This window comes from Ammospiza caudacuta, chromosome 9 (genome assembly GCF_027887145.1).
Source record: "Ammospiza caudacuta isolate bAmmCau1 chromosome 9, bAmmCau1.pri, whole genome shotgun sequence".
In the NCBI taxonomy this organism is placed as follows: Eukaryota; Metazoa; Chordata; class Aves; order Passeriformes; family Passerellidae; genus Ammospiza; species Ammospiza caudacuta.
The window spans coordinates 31,546,289-31,570,980 of NC_080601.1; the positions used below are offsets into that span (position 1 = coordinate 31,546,289).

The following is a 24,692-nucleotide window of genomic DNA, read 5'->3' on the forward strand; positions in this document are numbered from 1 at the left end:
TCCCTCCACATTTAGAAATGAAAACATTTGAATTTTCTTCAGCTCTTGCTTTCTTCTGCTTCTGTATCCATCAAGGAGTGGAACTGGAGAGAAATTATCCCAAGGAGAAGACTGATGGACACAAAATTCCCTCCTGCTCTTGCCAAGTCTTGCTATCAGAATGGGGGGCTGCCAAAACCTGAGCTGTGCTTCCAGCTGACTTTTTAGACACTCAGAGTGAATAGAATAGAATAGAATAGAATTTGTGCTTGTGTGGCCTTAAAGAGAATCTCTGAAGTCTCAATTTAAGCCACACAAGTCTGATTAGAGTATTAATTTTTGAGTTCATTGGAAAAGTAAGGAAGATATCATGTGCTGTGACAGTGAGAGCTGTGCTGGTGCAGCCTCCTGAGTGGAAATCCTCCAACCCTGACAGCAGAGTGTGGAAGCAGCTGTGGAGGACTGCAGGCAAATGAAAAGCACACTAAGGACCTTGACCAGAAGTCATTTACAATAAATAATACAGTTTAAAAGACAGCTTGAAAACTTAGTGGTAATTTTTTTTGCTTGATTTTTTTTTTTAGAATAAATAATGTAACTGTGCTTAAGTTATTTTTCCAGCAAATGTTCTACTGCTGATAATTTTGGAAGCTGGAGCTTCTGTAGGATCAATACTTTTATGGGTACATACAGCTGTGTTTGCCTTCTTGTCTGCTTTTTTCCTCAGTTTATTCTCTCTGTTGTGTATGCATATATATAGAGTGAGGGTTTTTTGAAGTCTTAGAAAAATGAAATGAAATATAAACCCCAGTGAACACTGTTGCATATTTTGAGTTAAAACTAAAGAAACCTTCCACACCATCTAATGTTACTTCCTGAACAAAGAGGCTTGTAGTACATTTCTGGAAACAGTAGAATGACATTCTGTTGTTGTTGTATAGAAGTTTCATTACTTAGTCTATATATTGATATTGAAGGATTGTTAACCCTTCAGTGCAATGCATGATTTCTGCCACTAGTGAAATTGTAATAGGTAAATATAGTGCTAGTCTAAACAGCTGTGTTTAATATTTATTCTTGATGGATAAAATTCTGTGTTCATTCTATGTTCTTATCAAGAAATTACTTGATAAGAACAAAAGTTCAACTTCACTTTGCATTCCCTAGCTTTATGAGTTACAGGACAAATAGAACAGAAGTCGTAGCATTAAAACTTCAATTGCTGTGAAATTTCTTTTATGATCTGTTTAGGCTGGAGGTTTGGTTCCTAAGATTTTTGTTTTCATTTACATAAATATTTTCTGTAGTGGATTATACTAACACAGTTTATTCTTAGCCCAACAATAATTTCATGTACTTGAAACAAGATAGATTTAGACTAAGTCTATGTAAGCCTACTGAACAGTTTGCAGTTAGGATGAAAAGATAAATAGACAGTTTATCCCATGCAGTTTGGAGATTATTCTGCCACATTGATGAATAGTTGTCTGAACCATTCATGGTCATTCAGGCATGAACTTATTTTTCCTTGTAGTCCATATCCATCCTCCTTATAGCGCCTCTGGGCAATTATGCTGCTGATAAAGATTTTAAATTCCTTCTCATTTTCTGTTTGCTCAAAACTTCAAGATTACTAGTCATCAGGCAATATAGAAAATGTTTATTTTTGTGACTGGTCACTTTGAAATCAACAGGCTTCAAATCAGCTGTCTTAGTATTTCTTTTGATAGGAATACAGTTTTATTTTCATTGGATTCTTAGTTTAACTGAACTGTTGTTATAAATAAAATTGCAAATAACTTATATATAAAAAGCAAAGAAAAATAGCTTTGACATTCACCTTGTGAGAAGAAAGGTTTAGGTAAAATGCAAGCCCAAGTTTTTCTTTAAAGTCTAAATTTCTCCTCTGAAAAGCAATGTGAGTAGATTCTAACTAGTTTGTTTAGAACTAGATGAAGTATCTTTACACTAGATCCAGATTGTAATGAAGACACCCTTTTCATAATTTTTCCTGGTTTCAACTTTTTTCTTAAAAATATAATTACCAACAGTTGTCAGCTTCATCAGCTATTTCGACACAGAGGTCCAAGGCAAATTAGACATAAAATTGCTTCTCTCCAGGGCAGCCTAACTGAGGATTCAGCTGAAGCACATTTTTGTGTGTGAGGAAAATGACTTTGTTACTGCCAGTGATGTACATTAAAAGGACTTAAGGAAAAAAGAACTTTTACAAATTTAACTCCTAATTCTTACCTAATTACTCATTACTGTGTCTCGTTAATTTAATGACTTTTTAAATTATTTAATACTGATGTCTCCAGTTTGATTGCACTGAACCAACTTTGAAATTTATTGAACTTGCACTTCTGACTTTTTCCAATGAGATGCATATTTTTAGGGAAACCAGCAAATATATAATGTAATTTTTCCATGGTGTGTCATATCAGTTGAGGATTGCCTTCTTATTGTCTACATATATTTTTTTGAATTTGTTCAAAAATCTCTTCCATTTACTTTGACTCAACAAAATGTAAGAATTCAGTGCTGTCATGTATGACCAGATAATAATATGACATGGAAAAATCTGAACTTTACAGTTAAGGTTACTTTCATCACCCTGTATAGCACAAAAACTAAGAAATACAAAACTAAGCATTAGCAAGAATAGATAATTTATAAATCAATGGCTCACTAGTTAGGGAATATTAATATTAAGCATTTGTCCTACACTATGATATAGTCTTAATTAGGCAATCTTACTTTAATAGAATACCTCTTTAATGTACTCTCTGTTTTTAATTTTTGCTTATTGGGCTGTATTTTTTTTTACATTTGCTTTAAGTAATTTAATGTGTAAAACATGTAACAGACCCCAAAATAGAGCTGCAGCTCATGGTACTTTTGTGTAGATTTTCCTGAGAATGGCAACAAACTGAAAATGAGGGAGACACCACAAAGGTGTCTAAAAATCAAGTATTCTTGGGAAGAATAAGGCTTGTGATTTCTAGAGATTTAGTCCAGATAGTGAGAAAACCTAATGGTACAGAGATGTTTAATACTTGTTTGGAAGATTGTCTAGGCATAGTTACAGAAGAAAGAAGAGATTGTCAGCTCGGGAGGTTTTAATGGTTTATGAGCCAAGTCTGGCAATGGCTATAAATATATGAAGTTGCTAAATTATAAAACAGCTCTAAAAACTTTTAAATCATGCAGTGAGAATCCCAATCCCTTTTTTCCCCTAGCCAAGACACCAATCACTGTGACATTTAAATTAAAAAACGAAATTTTTTAAAAAATACAATCTCACTGTGATAGCTGTCCTCTTGCATGTCTTCCACCCACTTTGGCACGGAGGAATTGACAGGTCTGACATGGTTTGACATTTGACAAGCTGCTGTAATTGACAGATTACTAATCTGCTGGACACCATCAGCTCTGAAGCTCCACTCTATAGAGAGGTCATCCTTCAAAACCTGGCAGGAGGATCAATGATGCTGGCAGGATTCACATTGTGATTTTGCTGCAGGAGTGATCAGTACTTTCTGAGTTTCCCCAAAATGTGAAGCTCTGGAGTGGAGTTCTGCTGCAAGATCAGTGGTTTATAGTGGTATTATTTGACAAAAAGCAATTTTATGCTTTCAAGGCCAGGTGTGAAAAAATTATGTCAACAGGAATCCAGGTTTCCAAAATCAACTGTAGTGAGGAGCAACTGAAACTGTTTGATGTGGTCCTGGTGTCCTTAAAATTGCTTTGTATGCCAAAGCTAATGAAGGTCAGGAAAATTAAAATAAGATAATATTTAGTTAATTTATTTTGGGAATTCCTTCTGCCCACTAGATATGTGAGTTCATATTCTCCATCACAGTAGGTTTTCAAATGCTTCACATTTGTATATAGGTATTGGGGTTTTCATGGAGTCTCAGTTAGTGACTTACTACCTCTTCAAAGATTTCTGAAATGCCTGGACAGCATTTTAAAGCTGTAAGGACTAATTAAATCATTCCATATTATATTCCAAATATAGCCTTTCTCATAACCCACCCCTACCCCCTTAAAACTTGCATGTCACAGTCAGTTTTTTTGTGAATCCATCTTGTATTGCAATGCTGTTTTGAAGAGGTTCTGTGTCAAAGTGCAAATATATTTATGCTTGTTATTAGTCAGGACTAAACTCCTCAGAATCACATTGTACTACAGTTTCATAATCACATAGAGATGATTTTGTTCCAAAGAGAAATTTACTAATGAATCTTTAAAAATGTTGTATTCCAGCTTGCCAGTGTAATGGCCACAGCACCTGCATCAACAGCAATGTCTGTGATCAGTGTAGAAACCTAACAACAGGAAAACAGTGTGAGACCTGCATGCCAGGATATTATGGGGATCCCACAAATGGAGGACAGTGTACAGGTAAGTTCTTCTATTGGAAGGAAAAAGAAAAATAGAAAAATGACATTTTATGTAATGCGAATTTAATGTCTTTAATGTAATGTGAAATTAACTTTTCTTTAAAGGTTAAAAGTTGATTTTATAGTACAGATGAGCTGATCAGCTAAACTAATGATTGAAAATTAGATTAATATATTTAAAGAGAAACTCATTCGGAGTCATTATTTTGCAATTGCTGCTCTCTCAGGAGGAGGAAGAAACTTCCTTGTTGGAGCAACACCTCAAATTATTTCAGAGAGATTTCATTAAATTCCATGTGAACAATCCTGTTAGAGGCAGTGAGAAGTTACTTATAAATAAACTTCAGTATCTGCCAGAATCTCTGGTAACACTGATTTGTATAAATATGTGATGCTAGGGGAGGAATTATGCATTTATAAGACTAACAGGTCTTACTCATGTATAGATGAAACAAAAAGTCCTTGTGTGCTGAGGATGGCAAGGTACCCAGACCTGTTCAAAGTTTAGTTTTTAAACTGCTGCAGTGGAGGATTCTCCTTGAAGTGAAGGAGAGGATGAAGTCCAGTACTCCAGGTGGTTTTTGTGTATTGCTGTAGGGCTACAGGAACTCCTTCCCTTAAAACTGAATGGTGGAAGGAGGAACATATTCAATATGGAACCTCATTAAGGTTGGCTTTGAATCTAGGAAGGTGCTGAAAGATTTTGCCCCTTGACTTTTTATTCTTCATTACTGATGTTTCTTTGAGCAGACCTTTGCTTCTCGAGGAGTATTTCTTCATTTAAAGGGTTTGTTGGTTCCTCAGCACTCTAAGTGCAGTAGGCAATGCATAAAGATTCACATCTGGTACACTCAGGCACGATATGTAAAAATTGTGTTCAAGGGGATAGAAAGATTAATGTCTACCTTTATTGACAATTGAACATTTTGCTGAGGCTTTATGATGCTTTAAATAATTCTTAATAGTTCAGTTTTTCTCCTGAAGTTGACAAAATGTTCTTTTGCTGTCTGTATCACCTTTATGGCAAAATGATGTATTCATATAGCTTTTATTCTTCAGGGATACATTAGCTATCAACCAAATAAGCATTCAATCACCTTAGTGAAATATGCATGGTGCAATAATGGCTGAAATCAATTTATAAGACCAGTAAAATTATAAATTTTACGACTTGTTTTTTCGAAGCTAGTCTGTAAAAATGCATATTTTTATTGGTAGACATGATTTTAACAGGAGCTATTTTGACTAGAGAATGCTTTAAAAAAATAAAAATTATAATTATTTCTATGCTTTATCTGCTATGCTATGTTGTATTTTTAGTATAGAGTGCATAATAAATGTTTGCATCCTTAGGACATTTTGAAGGATGTAGTAATTGTGAACTGTTAGATTTTCTACAGTATCATGAGTACTGTGATAGAAGTGCCCAAATTGTGGGCCAGGGATTTCTGCAGGAAAAAATACCAGTGATCCATAGATAAGTCAAATCAATGTTACTGGGAATTAAGAGGATCTTGGAACCATAGCTGGGATCAGGCATAGTGCAAACATAAAGAAAGAAAGTAATGGTTCTATATTTTTTCTCCTTCATTCTGCTAATGCTATTGGTAATGCAGAAAAAAAAATTAAAGTTGGCTGGAAATTAAAACCATAATTAAAATGGCAATATATGGAGAAAAATACGAGTTGAAAAAAGGGCAACCCAGTTAGAAGCTGAGCTTAAGTGTGACTGAAATAAGGAGAAAATAAGGCAGGAACTTATATGAAAAAGCCAATCAAAGGACAAAGCATCACAAGGAACTAAAAAAACACCCAAACCAGTCATCTTTAGAATTGCATCCTGTGTCAGTTTGCTGCTGCCAGCTGAGTTTCTGGCTGGACCCCACCAACTTTGATTTTCCACCAAGACTCAACCTTTGGTTCCATGGCTGGCTGAGCACATGGTGTGGTTTTTCCCTTGGAGCTCCTGAGTAATTACTTTGAGGATGCAGGTTGAAAACTTTTTAAAGGCATGACAAGGTGATGACTATAACTCTGAAAGTACATCTGTAATACTGTAATATTCTTCATGGATCAAGTTGCTGTAGTTACAAGGGCATAGCTGGCTTTGAATTGGAGAGGAGCAGTCAAAGCTGGGGACAGAGGATGTTCTTGATCTCTGCAGTGCAGAGGTGAAGTCATGTGCTCTGGGACAAAATGTGCAGGTCATTTCCCTAGCACACTCATGACATAAAATAACTTTTTCCCAGTGTCCTGATGAAAGTACTTATGTATTCAGTGCACACATTAATTTCATGCTGTCATGGTATATGTACATAGAGGTAAAATCTGAGCTCTTAGTTTGGCTGTTGGTGATACAGGCTGAAATGATTTGCAAGAAAACCTTCCTTTTTATATAGGTTCCACTAGCCCTCAGGAAGGAGGAGGACATGCATAGCAAGCCTTGAAGTCCTTGGAAAACTTTTCTTTTTTTCCTTAACTATGCCAGTATTTTCCTAAATCCTTTCTGTTTACACTCCAAGGAGGTAATTCAGAAAGCTCTGAAAGAAATGACTGTCCACCTCTGAGTGATCAATTCTGTTCTGACCTTTATCCAAGGATGGCAAATTCTGTTAAAATAAAATTATTTTTTTCTATTCTGGTACTAATGGTGGCTTTACAACTGTCATCAGATAACTGATACATTTATAGTGGTATTGCATAGTGTTATGGTGTTAAATTACTATGGAATGAGTAACAGTTGTTATAGAAAAAGATATAATTCAGATTCCAAAAGGTTTTGAATAGTTGTGATTAAAGAATGGGTAAAAAAAAAAAAGACTTCTTGAGTTTTTCACTCACTATAATTGCTGACATTTCAATAGCTTTAAAACAGGACTTGCTTTGCATTCTGATATGATGCAGGCTTAGTAAATGTGACAAACCTTGCAGAAGGACAAAGAAAAGATGGAGGCATAATAGCAGGCTTCAGATGCATGAAGGGAAGCTGAAAAGAGAGGGACATGATAAAGAGCCTTCCCCCACATCCCCATTTTGGTTGAGGAGCAAGTAATGGGATTAGGTTGCAACAAGAAAGATTAAGGTGGAATACAAGGAAAAATTTCTGCTGGTTAAACTGTGAAGGATTACCTAAATATGCTATGAAATCTGCATTACCACTTGCACTATCCCTTTTAAATTTTCAAACCTCTCAAGCTTTGGAAACGGGTAGGGAACTAGCTGATTCCACACGTTTTTCTCCAGCCCTAATATTCTGTAGTGTCTTGGAGTCTGAGATCTAGAAAGCAGGGAGGTATTGGGTAAAGATAAAGTGTTCTGATTATATAGGAAAATGAGCTGTGTATTGCCATATGGCTATGGATATTTACCATATTTTGGGTCCTTAATGTTACTAAGATATTAGTATGTTATATACTAGTTATTTTTGCATCTGTAGCATTTTAGTTACTGTGGAGTTAAAAAGCTTTCCATCCTATGCAGGTTTCCCCTGTAGCTAAAACTGGTTTATTTGTGTCAGAAATGTGGTATTGTGGCTGCTGATGGGCAGTAGTTTGGCAATATTCATATTTTTAAGAAATCATTAGTGTTCTTTTTCTTGAAATAACCATACCTAATACCAAGTACTCATTTAAATTGTGTCACTTGAAGTCTCTTTTCAATACAGAGAATGAGAATTAGAATTTGTATTCGTGGTGTAAAAATGAGCTTTATATTCAGTTGTCCTAAGATGTGGCTTGCAGTGAAGATATATGTGCTCCTTCAGTTCTTTCTGACATTTCATTGTACAAATATATAGTTTGAATTATTTTAGATTTGATTCATTGCTGCATTCTGTACAAAAATCAGTAATAAATTGCAGGGGTCTTTTATGATAAGGGAAGTTCTGTGACTGTAATCTGTTAGTTATCTGTTCTTGTACTAATTAAAATGGTTTCAGGGAGTTTGTGGTGTCAAATAGATAGCCACAATAGAAAATGAAATTGATTTCTTACCTTAAACTATGAAATATTTTAAGTTGTACAATAAGATTTGCCTTCCTTTTTGGAAAAAAATGTTAGTGCACAAATTAATAAGTCCAGACCCTGTGCATATGCTTAAGGTTTGTCATCTAAACTCCCTGTCTAGCAAAGAAAGCATTAAGAGAGGGTACCACCCAAGTTACCAGGTCAAGGAACAGCATCCTTTTTTAGTTATCTCAATGTGCAAGAAAATAAGGAAGGCAGAGGTGATTTGTGAGCATGAGGGAATAGAGTGTTCTGGGAAGGGACAGGTTTGGGTTTCCAGGACAAGCAAATCCATAGGCAGTCCTTGGAGTGCTCATTTCAGTGCTTGTCAGCCTGTGCCAGAAATATTTAAGTATTCAAACCCTGTCTTGAACAGCATAAGGCACATTCTGCATTGTGGTAAAGATTAGATGAGAAATTCACAGCTCAGCCTTGTCTGTTCCTGGGACACCTGGGCAGCCTTTCAGTCTGAGGTGCTGAAGGGCTTGAAAGCAGATATTCTAAATCACTTAGATTTTTTTTTCTAGATTTTGCTCTAGTCCCATTTGAGGGATGATTTTGAAGGTATGAATACTGAAATTCAGTTAACAGAAAATTCATTCTTGAATATTATTGGCTTTTGGAAATAAAACATCTTTGACTGTAGGTGGGAACAGGTCCTGGCTTGCTGACTTGATGGTTTCTCTTGTTTTCTTCAGGGTCTTGCTCTGTTACCTGCTGCATTTCTGGGAAATATGCAGTTTTTAAATAGAAATTCTAGAAAAAAATAGAGTTGTATGTGTACTGCAGACTGTACTTTTTTTGGTACTTTATGTACCAAAAAACCACCCACTATAGCAGATTTCTTGGAACAATTTTTGTTTCATCTTAGTGATGATTTTTAGTATTATTTTCAAATTTATTAATCACTACTTAGTTGTCAGTGTTAACAAAATTGCTCTAGCTGCTTATCACCTTGACATTTTCTTTATGCATGGTATTTTAAAAAATTATCCTTACTATTTATGAGATGCCAGGAAAAAATTCTTTACAGTAACTGATGACACACGCAATGAATGTATAATATATTTAATAATAATAAGATAATGTAAGCATTTTGCTGTATTGTCATTTTCTTTAATAATGGGATAACACTCCAAGCAGCATTCAGTTTTCCCAGAATTGTGCTGCCATTGTTGCTTTTGCAGGAGGAGACTGTGAGTCCCAGCACAGCAGGAGCATTGTGTCTTAACTTGCACTGGTTGTTCTCTAAGCAGCCCTTAAAGGCACCTGAGACACTGATGACCATCCTGTAAAAGCTTCCAACCACACCCTGTTGGGGTGGGATTTTTTAAGCAAATCTGCAGCATTTCTGTTGCCTTTATAGATCTTTTCCTTTCTCTGTTATCACACATTGGACACTTGCAGTACCAAAGGCAGCAGCTTCCCCCCATGTTTGGTTTGTAATCATTCTGTTTGGAAAGGTAAAGTTAACATTTTACTGGAAACATTTGATTTTTTATGAGGTCTTCAAACCATTATCAAAAGTTAGTATGTTTTTAGCAAATAGACACCATGTGTGCATCACCTGTACACCTTTTGTACACCTATGTGCATACATCTACACGTGCTGCTGCTTGAAAGCATTCCACATAAACTTTGGCTTCTAGACATGAGCCACCCAACTAGCATTTAACTACAGAAAATGCCTCAAGACATTTAAAAAGTAAATCAGACAGGTATCAATAAAATACCAAGTTGTCAGAATTACTTTAAAAGTACCTTAGGTTGAAGGATTTTGGTGAAATTTAACCCAGCAGTTGATTAGGTATATAGGTACATATTTGTGATTATTTGTGTTGGTTAAAAGAATAAAAACTAAAACTTATTACTGATGTGTTGTCACTGAAGTTATATCTGAAGAATGCTCTTCCATGGTGTTCAAATCTTGTTCTTCAGAAAATGTGATTATTCTGCTGAGTTACTGACAGCTGAGATGTGGGGCTTTGAGAGGAGAGGCCAAGGGTGCCACAAGCCATTACTTCAAGTGTCTGTGAAAGAGAGACATGAGAAAGATGTTAAACTCATCCTGGCAGCAGATTGACAATGTTCTCCTTGCATTTTGGATTCTAGCTAACTTTTAAAGGTGCCTAATGGGTGACTTTACAAATTGTTTTCTCTGGCACTATTTCTATACCTTTTACCTATTCAGCAGTGGCAACCTTCATAATGTGTTTTCATCATGCCCCTCTGTGGAGGAGCTGATTCTGATTTCTTTCCTTTCTTCTCCAAAAGAAAGACTGTGAAAAGCTGCCATGGGCACCCTCAAGAACAGACAGAGCTCTCTTCCTGTAGAGCACAGAGGGCAATCAGTGTGTCAGATATTTAAAAAAAGAATCCAGTTTGATTACCTTAAAGTAATTGTGGGGTTCCTTAGATGGGATGCCTACACCAAAACCCACTCTAGTGCACATACTTTAGAGTAATATCCATTCTGATTTTTAGCCACAAAAGAATCAATTTGAATTAGGCTGTCTATGGAAAACTATGAGAAATGTGCTAAGGAAAACTAATTGAAAATAGATCCCAGGAAAATTGGCCCATAGAGCCCAGGATGACATAAGCAGGATGTCTTTGTTTGCTCCTCAGCCATTTTCTTAGAATGTAGTTACAATGTATACATGAATATGTACACAGCATTTGTATATGAAATTTGATGGACAGCAGATTACATAATTTCATACACTTCCAAAAGCAACCTGTCTTTCATAAAGGAAAAAGTTCATAACATGACAAGGAAAAGTTTTTTATTTACTTCTTTTTTTAAAAAAATAATGGTGTATATAGTTGATAGAATGGTACCTGCTAATTTACATTTAGACTTATTTTTCAAGGTTTCAAAAAGTTATTTAAGCAATGAGTGAACAGAAAGCAGCAGTCTTAATTTTTCACTTTAACACTATTGCTATGTAGCTTTAGAATTAGCTGTAGTTTGGGATTGCATAGGGCAGGTAGAGAAGCATCAAATATAAAGCATCTGAATATAAATTTGTATGACTTTATTTAAGACAGTAAACCTAAATATGGAATTAATTGTTTCCTTAAGAATAGTTTTGTTTAGTAAATATCAAATATGCTGCCATTTTTCTATGAGTTTTAAAACACCTGGAGACAAAAACACAGCTTCAGGAACTGATGGATGATGCTATTTCAACAGGAAAAGTTGTGCAGGTGCTGTTGGCCTGAGAAGGGACTTTTTGGAGTCCAAAAAGCAGAGAGAAAGTCTTGCATTTAAAACTTCATCAAGAGACAGCTGTAAACTTGGACTTTTTTCCTTCTGCAACACACAGTTCTGTTTCAAAAATGTTTCTGGTCCAAAATGTTATATTCTAGGGCTATGCATCCTGTTTAAGGTAGGACTAACAATGAGAGCTAAGAGCTTTTAACTGACATCTGCTGCAAAAAGCCAGAAATGTAGGAAGCATAAATATCCTCAATTAGCAGTATAAATGTCAGCAAAAGCATTTACTTCTGCATCTTCCTAAAGTAGAACAGATGTCCAAATGGGAGTTTTGACTCTCTTAGAGTATGAAATGGCAGCTTGGGATACAGAGGTTTGATATAGTTTTTCTGCTTAGCTGTTTTAATGTCTAGCATGTAGGTAATTGTACTTGGACTTCACTGCTGCAAGATCACACATTTGGCATTCCATCTTTAGCTGTCTGAAATTTACAGGAAACTTTGTATTAGGTTAAATACTGTACTCTAGAAGCTCCCTTTTCACAGTGACTAAGTATGAAATTAAAAAATCACAAGTATCTTTTAGTCCACTTCAAGGTTAGTCACAGAAAAAAAGGATTTTCAGTGGATTGGATGCTTATGACACAAGACCACAGAAGCCTATGTGAATAAAGACATTTCATATAAAAACAGGTAAATGTTGGAAGTTGGTGGAAGAAAGAATATAGTGTGCTCTGTACTGTCTTCAGGTACTATAATTTCGGAGCTAAATTTAAAAAACCTGTTTGCTTGTACCTTGGTTTATAAGAAACAGTGTGTCACAAGTTCACAGCAAAACTCTGTGATAAGAAGCTATAATTTAAGATTATTCAGACAAAGAAAATCTCACATGCTAAGTTCCAGCAGATAACATGATTTTGTTCATGCTGTACAAACAAAATAGCAGAAGGCTTTGACGAATGAAGGGACTGTCAAGAAATCCCATTTTGCAGTAGTAGTGGTATTTTGTTTTGTTTTCCCTAATTTGTTTTTTACCATTCAGTATTGAATAGAGATGGCACCAATCCCTTGGTTTTTCAAAATGAAATACCTTATAATAATATTAACTAAAGTGCTGGAATTTGGTTTTAGTAGAAGGAAAAGGGCTTCTTGGTTCATATGAAACACAAAGAAAAGGAATTCTAGCACAATAATTCAAGAAAAGCCTCTTGTTGCTTTTTGCAGATTTTGAACAGTCAGAATAAACGCTCTTTTAAAAAGACATTTTTCCCCAAAGGTGATTTGAAAATTTATTTTCCTTCCTTTAATGAAGGCTCTTTACTGAACAGTATCCAAGATAGTCTGAACTCGGAGTGAAGCCTGGTTTTGGGCTTAGTTATGAATTTAAATTAGGTTCACTTCAATCAGAATGTATTCAAAATCAGTCCTGTGCTACTAAACCAGAAGTGGATTGCCATTGGAAAAACTTTGTTGAGGAACTTGGAAAAAGGCATCTTTAAAAATTACTGTTCCATTTTTTTTGACTGCCAAGCAAAATGTGCTAAGCAAACTTCTCAATATGCTGTTAATTTTTGTGTACACAGATAATTTTTTTGAGTTTTTTTCTTTTTTTGTAGATTAGAGCTATATTGTAAAGTATGATTTCTAGCACAATTAATTGTAAGTTCAAACAAAAAACTCAAACTAAAATTAGGAAACTTTTTATAGATACATTTGTATTCCATAACCTACTTAGAATAATGCTAAGTGAAGGACCCAGAGTTACACTTCAGCGAAAGTACAATTGTCAAGTATCAATAGACATTCAGATGCTCATAATTTTATGAGAGGAATAAAGAAGAAAACTGTTAAATGTAGCATGATTACCCTCCAGAGAGAGATTATTTGTGTGACTGTGGGATTTCAGAAGGTTTTGACAGGATGCCTGTTCAACATGTTTAACATTTTTGATGTTTTTCCTTGACTGCATACAGAAGACTTTTATAAACTTTCTGTCAAGTACAACTGTTTTAAGCTACCTCTTGTTTCTCCAAATCTGCCTTTACTTCCTAAACCAGGATGTGTGTTCTCATAGCAGAATTATGTGATTTTAGGAGCAGTCAGCATGGCAAACTGATTCAAGCATCACCTTAGGATTGCTGTTGGAATGATTGGTTGTGGGGAACCACTGACTTTTTTTCTTGCCTAAGAAAGTTTTATTTCCATCCTGAACAATCACAGTGTAATTGTGTAGCTAAATCACTAGTAACCAATTTTATCAACTACACTTTTGTTCCTTAAGCCTGATGGCTACACTAGGCTGCTTTGTGTAACTTCTCCATCCAGCAAAGTTAATTCTAATTTACTCTAGTGGAGTGGGAACAAGGCAGCTTTTTTAAAAAGAAAAAAGACCTTAATTTAAACTGTTCCTGAGGTCTACTATGCAACAAAAATATCTGAAATAATAAAAACTATAAGAACAACTTGTGCTATCTTAATCTGTGTAAATAGCAGGCATTTTGTGCTTGTTCAGCATCTTACCCTGAGAACTTTGAATTCAGGCATCCTTTAATTGATCACCACTTATAGCTTTTACAGATATTGAAGAGATACAGCAGTTTGATTTATATTATATTCCTTTATCTCTGTTCTTATGTAATCTTCTTGCAATGATTAATGACAATTCTCTTGCTCTCACTGATGTTAGTGATCAAGTCCTCCTGCATGCTCTTGTGGAGCACGATTTCTGACAATGATGAACCAGTTGCTCTGCATTCTTATTTTTGTGGGGTTTTTTTCAGGTTTACATGCTATAAATTTATTTTATGTGGTAAGGAACACTTATAAAATGTATTTCTGATGTGCTGTCTGAGCTTTGTATCAGTATGTTCACCTTCCTAATGAAATGTGTAAATCCATTGGTTTCCAAATTATGTTCCTAGAGGAGATAGGCAGGACATGATTTAGAAACTTTCAGCTGTCTAGAAATGTACTGATTTTGTCAGGCTTTGATAAACAAACATATTTTACCCTGGATTGAAGGTGATGTCAAGAGCTCACATAGATGTTGTGTCTGGCTGAGGGGGCACTGGGGGCAGGCAGCTGCAAGCTGAAGATGACATTTTCTTAAATCACTGTTACTTGATCCTCAAATAAGCCTTTGACTAAAGCCAGTCTTCTCATCCCAAATGCAATAGAAAAAGTAGGAATTTTGCTTGTTTCTAATTTCTGCATCTCCCCTTCTACATGTGTTTTGGATGGAAATGTCACCCCTTTCCCTAGAGGGGACTTGGGACCCCCCATAGCTGGTGAGAAAATAGATTTTGAGACATTGTGCAACTCATCCCTCAACTGATCGAAAGAAGATCCTCAAAAAAACTTGTAATGGCATTTCAGTTTGATTGCAGTTGATTCTGTCTTCATTTTCTGAGTGGTAAATGAAATACATTATGATGCCAGACCACATTAGTTATTTAGGGGGAAAAAAAAGCCTCCCTTGCAATGGAATACATTAAAAATCAGTTGTATTTTGTACATCCTAATGGCTAAGGGAGGGAAATGATTTGCTGACTTCTTTACGTTTCGTGGCATTTTTGCTTGATAAATTGTAGAAATCATTTCTTTTCTTTGGGCTTTTACTCTGAATGACCACATACACACAAATAGTTGCAATCACCAGTTGTTGACTTCAGATGTTTTTCACCTTAGATTGGAATTTTTTCGTACCTTTAAGGCTGCTATGAATAACATTTGAATGCTTTTAAATACTTTTGCATTTCATACTGCTTTATAATAGTCTTTCTAATTTTTTTTGTTATAACTTCCAAAGTGTTCTCTTTAGAGAGAATGGGGGAAAAACTAACAGCCTTTTGATGAAAGGAGCTTTTTGACCAAAATTTCCAAAATAGTACAGAAGCTGCTGTCTTAAAATTTAAAAAGACATAATAACAACAATAACAACAATAATAATAATAATAGCAGGTACTGGGCCTTCTATTGTCTGAAAAAGTCTTAAACACATTTCAATACGGACATTAGACCATAAAGGTATCCAAAAACTTCATTTTATGTTTTCTCTTTGTGAATAACTGTCAAGACTGATTATTTTAGTTTTTACTAAAGCTGGTAAAAGTTTGTCTGTCAGATCTGAAATTACTTCCTTTTTAAGTAATTCCAGTTTTCTCTTGTGTTTTCATGTGAGAAATCTCTTCACAGCTGAGGAAAATTAAGAGTAATTTAAGAAGAGATATTTTGACTCTTTTGAAGGGTCTCTTTAAATGCTTGGATATGTAAAAACTGTCCCATCAGATATAGACTTCAGTTTTGAGTTGAACTCTTAAAATCTGTAGGTTAACCCAGTCTAAGTTTGTAGGCAATTTAGTTTTTGGTAACTAATATTAATATTATGTTTAGAAATATGAATAAGTGGAAAGAATGAAAAGGAAACTGATAAGTATGACATGTTAAACTTATCTCCAAATAAAGTAGTATTAATAATTTCCCTTGGAATTTTTCATTTTTCTATGTTCAAAGCTAGTGTAAAAGTTTCAGTTTTTCAAACAGATTAACATGGAAAACATGAAAGTGCTGCTACTGTATTTTGTGAGTTCATGTGACAATGTTTTTGTTCAGCATGTTTTTTGGTAGAAAATGCATATTATTCCAACAGAAAGCTATAAAAATTCTGTGCAATGGCTCAGTATTGGCATGAGAAATTCAGGCGCAGCATTACTCTTGTTAATTGTTTAAGATTCTGCTCAGTTCCTAACAAGAAAAAAGATCCTGTCTTTCTTTCAGTGTTAATCTCGTGTGTTGCATTTTCATTATCTACTTGTATAAAGGAAAATTATGATTTTCCAAGCTGTCTTTATACTGTTACTTGCTGATGATTAAAGACAGCTTTACTGTGATTGCTTGAGAGGTATTTATTACAAATAAACAAAAGAAATCAGTTCACTTTTCAGGATGAATGCTTTGAACAGAAGGAATAATGAAATAGAAACACTGCAGGGCCATTTTACCAGAGCAAAAATGGCTAAAGAACAAATACAAGCCTTTAATTAAAGAAGTTTGTCTTTAGGTTGAACCAAAGTAAATTTTGATTTCTGCCACAGATAATCAGCCTGTCTGTTGTTTCTGGGTTTTTTAGGATAAATATCCCACTTCTGGAATGTATGTTTACTCCTAAAAGCAAAGGAAGTGACACCTGTGATTTCCAGATTGTTGACTGTTGCTTTTCAGGAAAAAATAATTGCCTTACCAGTGGTCACATGATCTCAGTAGTGTTAGTTCAAGCTCGAGTGAAATTGTCTGTGTTTTAATATGACTTAAAGTTGGGTATCTGAGTGACAGGAATCCAAAATATTTGTCTGTTCTGTTTGCCTTTTCTCTCTGTCTCACAGTCCTTAGCACTGTGTTAGTACACCTGTGTTTTTTTCTTTTTGTGCTATTAGGCTACTATAAAAATAAATTAATTTGAGACCAAAGAAATATAAATCACACGGTAAAACAAGAAATTTAGTCCTATATGTGTTAATTTTTCTATTAAGACTGATTTATTTTGGAGGATAATCATGTCACTGTAAAATGACAATTCCATTACTGCATGTACAGCAGTATGTTCTTATAGCATCTTTTTGCTTTTTCTCTTTTTTTTTTTTTTTTTGTACTCCTGGTTTTATTGGTCATTGCCTTCACAGCAGTTCTTTAGCTTAATTTTAATGCTACTTGGTGATATTGCAGAAGTGTTATTGGGCACATTTTTTGCTTTTAGATTTCCTGTCTCAAAGGCCGAATGGATGTATTTCCTATAAAAGCAATTGTTGAATGCGAAAAGGGTATCAGGGGCTTCTAGCTAAATATACATTTCTAGAGAATTAAGTGACTAGACAGTTTTGCAATATTCCTAATGTAGAAAATAGTTCTGTAGGGCAGTTGCCATATGAGTAGACTAATAGATTACATAGGTGAACATTTACAGGGAAACTGAGCATTAAAATTTTGGATCTAATAGAAGTTTATACTTGCTATTTCTTACTTAGCCTAATCTACAAGAAATGCTCTATTTCCTTTTCTTTTGATTTAACGTATGCCTTGAATGTTAGTAAAATTAACAAAGTATCACACCTCAGTATTTAAAGGTATTGTCATAGCTTTCTTTTAAAAAACATCAGCCAGGTGTCTGATGGTAATTATCCATGTACAGCTCTGGTTTAGCAACCTTTCATGTAAGCAAACATATTTACTTAAATCACCATCTGTAGTGAGCTCCATTTGAGAGCAAAAATGCTCTTGCAGCTGTATGTTGGAGATGGGGGCTAAGCAATCAGTGTTTAAATTCAATTGTTTAAAATGCACACTGCATGGAAATGGTGATGGGTATTCTTTTGCTGTCAGCAAGAACATTTATATGCTGAGCTGGCAACTTGGAATCAATCATACAGCGGATTTATTATTTAATAAATTCTATAGGGTTGTGATTTTGCAGCATGGATTTGCTCTACTGGATTATATTGTTTTCATATAATCTTTCTGTTCCACTTAGAATCTGCATGTTGTACAAAAGAGTATTTTGAGCTACTATTTCTCTAAAATAGAGTAGATATTGCAAGGATGAGTTGTTTTCTTCTTGTTTTTAAAGCTCTAATGTCATCATTTCACTTAATATGTAAAAAATAACAAAAGAAATGTTTAAATTCTACCTTTTATGCAGATTTTTATTGTGAGCCATAGATTATTTATTTTAAATATTTAATTCTTGGTAAAAGCATGATAATTAAGTATTTAAATTAGCAGGCGTGCATGGTATAAACCCAAGTAGGAGATGAATGCACAGAATTATTTTGGGAAGACTTGAGGTTGTCTGAACTCGCTTTTTCTGTCCAAAGGTGCAGCAAAAAGTACACAAAATCATGGAACTATTTAGTTTGGGAAAAACCTCCAAGCTCACCCAGTCCAACCATTATCCCAGCAGTGCCAAGCCCATCACTAACACCCATCCCCAGGTGCCACATCCACACATCTCAAATCCCTCCAGGAACAGTGAATTCACCACTTCCCTGGGCAGCCTGTTCTAGTTCTTGACACCCCTTTCAGTGAATGAACTCAAGTGTTGGCCTCAGAAAAGTATGGAAAATATAAATTGAATCTCTTTTCCTGATTTCTGCCAGCTGACAATGATTGGTACAAAATATGATTTTAAAACTGATCCCAAGACTTGGTCTAGTTTAAGTAGCAATAGGCTGGGAAAGATCCTACCTTAGCTGCAGTTTTAACTGTTGGCTGCATTATTATCCCAGGAGTAACCATTCACTGAAAGTGGTTAAGCAGAGAGAAACAAATAGAAAATTATAAAGAAAATATATATAGAGGAATACAGAAATATTGGGGTAATGGAAGAATGTCAGTCTTCTTCCAAATATCCTAAAATATCATCCTGCTCTGCTATTGCATTTTTTTGATTGCATGCACTCACATTTGCTTCAGTAACAGCAGCAATGGCTGAAATGAATTTTGTTTTGGTTACTCCCACATAGAGATCCACAGATGGATAGGAATCCATTTTTCATCACACACTTGCAAACCCTAGATAATTACCTGCATATAAAAAGCATATTGAAATATGCTTTCATTGCTGTGAAACAGATTTTTTTTCTAGATTTAAAAAGTAAAGCAAAGGTGTTGTCTTTTCCCCTGGTATTATCCAGGACCAGTGAGGTTAATAATAGGAACTTGCTGAATGAGAGTAATAAATGTTCACTGAAGAGCTGCTGTTATATAATCACTTATGTTTTCAACTTCCACGTTTGTGATCTACATCCTATTAAATGAGCAATAATTGTGGGAGCAATCAATTAAGGTTAGTTTGCAATAGCTTTTATATTTGTGAAAACACTGACAGCTTTTGGAATGTGCTTCAGAATTTACCCTTTTAGCTCCTTTATAACTTTTGTGCTGTGTTGTAATGGAGCATCACTGTTAAGAGTACTTAACTATAAGCAGAATAAGATACTAAAAATATATTCCTGTATTTTTCACTGAAAGCATTGCAAAGACTTACACAATTAAAATTAACTTTTGTGAAGAGGCTTTTCCAGCTTAAAGTGCCTAAATAATAATTCTATAAATGTAGAGTGGAAAACATGAATGGATTTGGAAAAACTTAACTGATAATGTAGTGGCAGCACTTCAATGAACATTTAATGTAGAGTGTCAAGAGGGTAGCAGAATTACAACATGTAGGATTTTGTGGTAACTGCAGGTATTTTTCAGAGGTTGTTTTATGAAACAGAGAAAAACATCACACATCGCTATGTGCTGCACAGAAATTTCTGGTGTTTCTTGCAGACAGATTGAATGCCTGGCACCTTCTTAGTAAGAATTCTTCTTTAAGTTCAGCTGGCTATTTAATGAGCTCTGAGGGCTGAACAAACCAAGTCCTGAAATGGGCATATTATTTCAATAATATCTTACATTTAATTAGGCTTTACATTGTCTTGTACCTTTTTCTCCGTTTGTCTTAGGCTGTGGCAAAGAGGTGAGAGTGTGTATGGGATGGGACACTGTCAAAGAAGGATTTATTGTGTGTTATTCCTTATCAGTATAAGGGAAGTTTAAAACTCAGTCTATGATAGGAATTCAATATGAGATTATAAAACAGAGAATAAACTTTTATCTTATACAGGTCACTACTTGGTACCATATCTGTTCCCAAGCAGGACCTCGTATATTAAATCCTTTATCTTAGTCATAATTAAAACTTCAGTGAAAGCCTAATATGAACATCATGGTGGGTTCAGAGTTACTTTGGATTAAAGAAAGACTTTGGGTGTGATGTGAATATTAGTAGGGAGTCATTCCATTGGTGTGGGGATGTATTGACACATTTATGAGGGAGAGATTAGTAAGTTTGGTACACTTGGTTAGGAATAAAAAATGGCTGCCTAAACAAGATAGAAATTCAAATAAACGTGGAAAGGAAAAGGAAGAAGAGAACTCAGGAACTGGGAATTGGAAAATGTTTTTGAGGTGAGAATCTATCAGGCAGCAAGAGTGGCAGTGAGCAGACCAATGTGGAGAGAATTTCCTTGGCCCTGAAGTGGAGTGGGGGGGTGATGTTGTTCCTGTGATTCTCCTTCAGTTCAGATTCCAGGAGCTTTAAAAGTTGTCTGCTTCTAGAAAACTCTTCTTGAGGACTATACCTGTAGTGTTTGCTCTGCCTTTGTTCAAATGGTTTCTGAGATTTCTTTTTGTTCACTTTTGAAAATAGCAAGAGTTCCAATTATATTAGATCTCTTGCCAAACATCTGCAATGACACTTTAATTAGACATTTCAAGCTAAATGGATTTTGTCATTGGTCAGGATTTCACCCTGTGTAGCCAAGATGAATTATGAATAATTTTCTGGGTTGCACATTGAAATGGTAGATTTTAATTGCTTTCCTCAAACTGCTGTTACTTAAGGTGTGGAGGACAGCCTCTAATGATGCAGGAATAGTTTTTAACTCTGCAGAAAATAAAGTAAGTGATATGCTAGTGAATTTTTCTGAAAAAGATTATAACTGAAGTAGTACTAGATATATATTTCAATAGAGCTTGTAGGAAATGTGTTTGGGATGAAGTATTAAAATCTAAGAATATTCACCTAATTATCAAATTAAGTATGAGTGAGGAAATCTCATTTTTCCTTTTTGGTTTTACAGCTTGCACATGCAGTGGACATGCAAATATCTGTCATATGCAAACAGGAAAATGTTTCTGCACAACTAAGGGAATCAAAGGAGACCAGTGTCAACTGTGAGTACAATTAAATGTAGCCTAAAGTTATTACAATCCTTGATTAGTGAATAATCACTATTTTTCCCATTTCATATTGTTGTTTTGGTACTGGGTTTTGTGATTGATCTGCAGATGCTTTAGTGGTGGATGTAGTGTTCCCTACATTTCTTAGGAAATTTCACTATTACTTAGATTTTAGTTAAAAGAATTACATCACAAATTTCAGTAATGTTTTGAAAGTACTGAAGACTTTTTAAAAATAATTTTTTTTTCCAAGAACAAACTTGAATTACTTCTATTTATCTTCCTTTCTCTTAAGTTTTTAAAACATTAGTGTAAGGAAAAAAAAATCATATGAGTTGGTAATTACATTAATTACATTTGTCACTTATTTTGTTGGGAATCTACAGTGATATAATTTCTAGGGTTTTGGAACCGTACTAAGGTGTTTTAGACATTTTCCCACATCATAAAATCAAGACCATAGGAATGTGTAGACCTGTCATGGAAAGTACTCTTTTTTTTTGGACTGCAATAGCCTCTTGTTTTTAGAGGAAGAGTTTGCACCTTCACAACAAATGGAGTCCTGAGAACAATCAAGTGCTGAAGTGGAGTAACTTACCAAATAGTACAAATATCACATTGAAGTTAATTGTGAATAGCCTTAAAGTTAAGATGCTTCTTTCAGTCTGTTCTATCAGGTACACCATGTTATTTAAAATAGGAACTTTATTAATTTTGCAGTTTTAATTATTTTAATAGTGTCTGACAACAAACTTACCTTAGCAGTTTTGTTTGGAACTGGGGAGAAGGCACATGAATCCAGCTGACTCCTCCCCAGCAGGGAAGCTGCCAGGAGCTTCTGCTCTGCCTGCCACAGGACATCCACTTACACTGGATTTGTGAATTTGTCTTTGATAGACTCAATGAACTGGCCTGGATCCTACCTGTAACACTTTGCTTGATAAATTGTAAAGAAACAAAAATTTCTGATGCAGAGGATCTGTGTATATCCGTGAGAAAGAGCTGTGCTGGCAGCTCTACTGTTCCCCTGGGACTTGGTGTCCAGCTGATTGAAGACTCTCAGGATGAGATGGGAAATCAAGATTAGGACTAAGTGATGAAATTTTATCATGACAAAAGCAGGAATGATGATATCTTTAAGTTCCAAATGAAGTCTTCACTGAGAAGTCTTTTTTCCCTCTTTTTGTGCCCATACAATTAATCAGTTTTAGGTGTTAATGAGTGATCTGATTATCAGCTACCAGCTCTGGACTTGAATTGATGCCATTCTGACTATACAAAGAACAGGAAGAAAAAGACAACAATTTCTCCTCTGTCCTTGGTAACACCTGAACCACAGAAAACAGTTTCAGTGCTGAAAATGCCAGTTCTTTACTGACTACCCTGCACATAAGGAACCCTTTTCAGGCCTTCACCCCAGCCTGTCTTTCATGTATCTCTGTGGTTGTTGGTGTTATTTGTCCTGTGTCTGTTTCATCACTGTTTATTCCACTGTCTGCTGTCCTGAGTTTGTCTATCCTAAAAGGTTCTTTTACCCCACTTACTGAACTAGAAGAGAAGAGGTTTTCCTAGTTGTGGAATTCCCTCATCAGAAGTTACAACAATTCCACAACACAGATGAAACAGAAATTTGAATTTTGACTTCTCAAGAGTGAACTTAAAATTGGAGTTTCAGAAAAATCTCTTTTTTAGTCACATGTAATGCATTCCTGTTCTAGATTCATACACAAATCAAAGGCTTGTCCAGGGCAAGCTATGGTGTTTAAGCATTTGATATTTTAAGTGTTGGTGAGTTTTTTGGGATGAAATAATTTATATCTGTTGGGTTCATGGGTACTCAAGCAAATAACCACAGATTTTGAGTTGGAGGAAATAGTTAGACTGTGTCATTTCACTCTCATGGTTGTTTAGAAGTGATTTACTTATGTATGGAAGTTTCAATCAAATATTTTTTTATCTATTTCATTAGAACATCAGGAGATGAAGAGCATTAAAAAATAATTTTAAAAAACCAATCACTAATGAGTCACTGAATGCAGTCCCATGCTCATTCTAAACTTAATATGAAGAATATGAACTTGATTTGTTTTGTATTATGCTTAAAAAAATAGAAAACTATTTCCTCTTTAAAAATATTTTGTACACTCACAACCTCTCTTGAATGTATCATAAGATATATATGCAGTCATTATCTAGAAGATAAGGAGAAACTAAGATCAGCTCAATTCTTTCCTTGTGTTTATTACTTTATTATATTCTGTATAAATAATCTGAAACTTGAATCAAAGTGGGAATACTGCTCTCCATTGCTCTGGATGAATTTTTTGGGGTTATTTTGCTACTGACTAGGCTAAAAACCTCAGCAGCAAACCTACAACCTTGTGGTTTGCTAAAATAAGTAATTCAATGAAAATTCCAAACTCTGGCTGTTCAGTGGGAAAGATGGATTGATATTTCTGTCAAGAATCCTATTGATTAAGAAGTCATAGCTGCAGGGCTCTGTTGTGCCTTGTGGGCAGAGATTTTATGAAATCTGGGAAAGTTTACAACATTTTTTATTTTTATTTTATTTTTCCCTCCATACTTTATTAACTCTGTACTTTCATGTAAGATCTTATTTATTTTATTTTTATTTATTTGTGTATTTTTTTAGCATACCCATCTCTCAGTTGCATTAAATCCTTGATTGTGCTGTTGGATGGCATGCAGCACAGTGCCATTTGAAATTAAAATTAGTAAAGTTGTAAAGTTTTTACACATTTGTATTCTACTTTACAATGTTTCTTAAATGACCATATATGATCATGGTCATATGATCATTTCACCTGATCATATATTTGTCAAATGTTAATATTTTTGTTTCTGTTAAGTTGGTCGTTTCAGTTGGTAAAAAACTTTTAGTAATCTCCTGATCATGAGGAAATTATTGGAATGGATTGATTATTCTAAGTAACTAGACTGTAAATATTAATACTAGATACAAATAAAAATACTTGATTTCTTGTTTTTCCCCTTAATTTTTTGAAAATGAAATATGCAATTGGTATTAACAGGAAAATCATAGTGATTTAAACCATATTTTCAGGGGAAAACTATTGCTTCAAGGCAGTTGTTTTATTTAATTTTCTCTAACATTTGATTTACTGGCTGCTATTTATTTTCTCATAGAATTCTGTTGACAGAGGTTTTCAAAATTCCATATGTTTTGGAGTATCCATATATGCAGGATTATGCACAGGGAACTTTTCAGGGAATAAGTTTGTGGGAATGTGCAGAAAATGTAAAGGGGATGTTTCAAAGT

The 24,692-nt window shown here is 34.8% G+C and overlaps 1 protein-coding gene across 2 annotated transcripts in view; it reads left to right on the forward strand.

The window, feature by feature from the left end:
* Positions 1–24,692, forward strand: part of ATRNL1 (attractin like 1) — a 428,662-nt gene that overhangs the window by 108,397 nt on the left and 295,573 nt on the right. For both annotated transcript variants that reach the window (XM_058810434.1, XM_058810433.1), the window contains exons 19-20: positions 4,252–4,389; positions 21,292–21,385. In XM_058810434.1, coding sequence (XP_058666417.1) covers positions 4,252–4,389; positions 21,292–21,385 — 232 coding nt within the window. The remainder of the gene's footprint in view (positions 1–4,251; positions 4,390–21,291; positions 21,386–24,692) is intronic.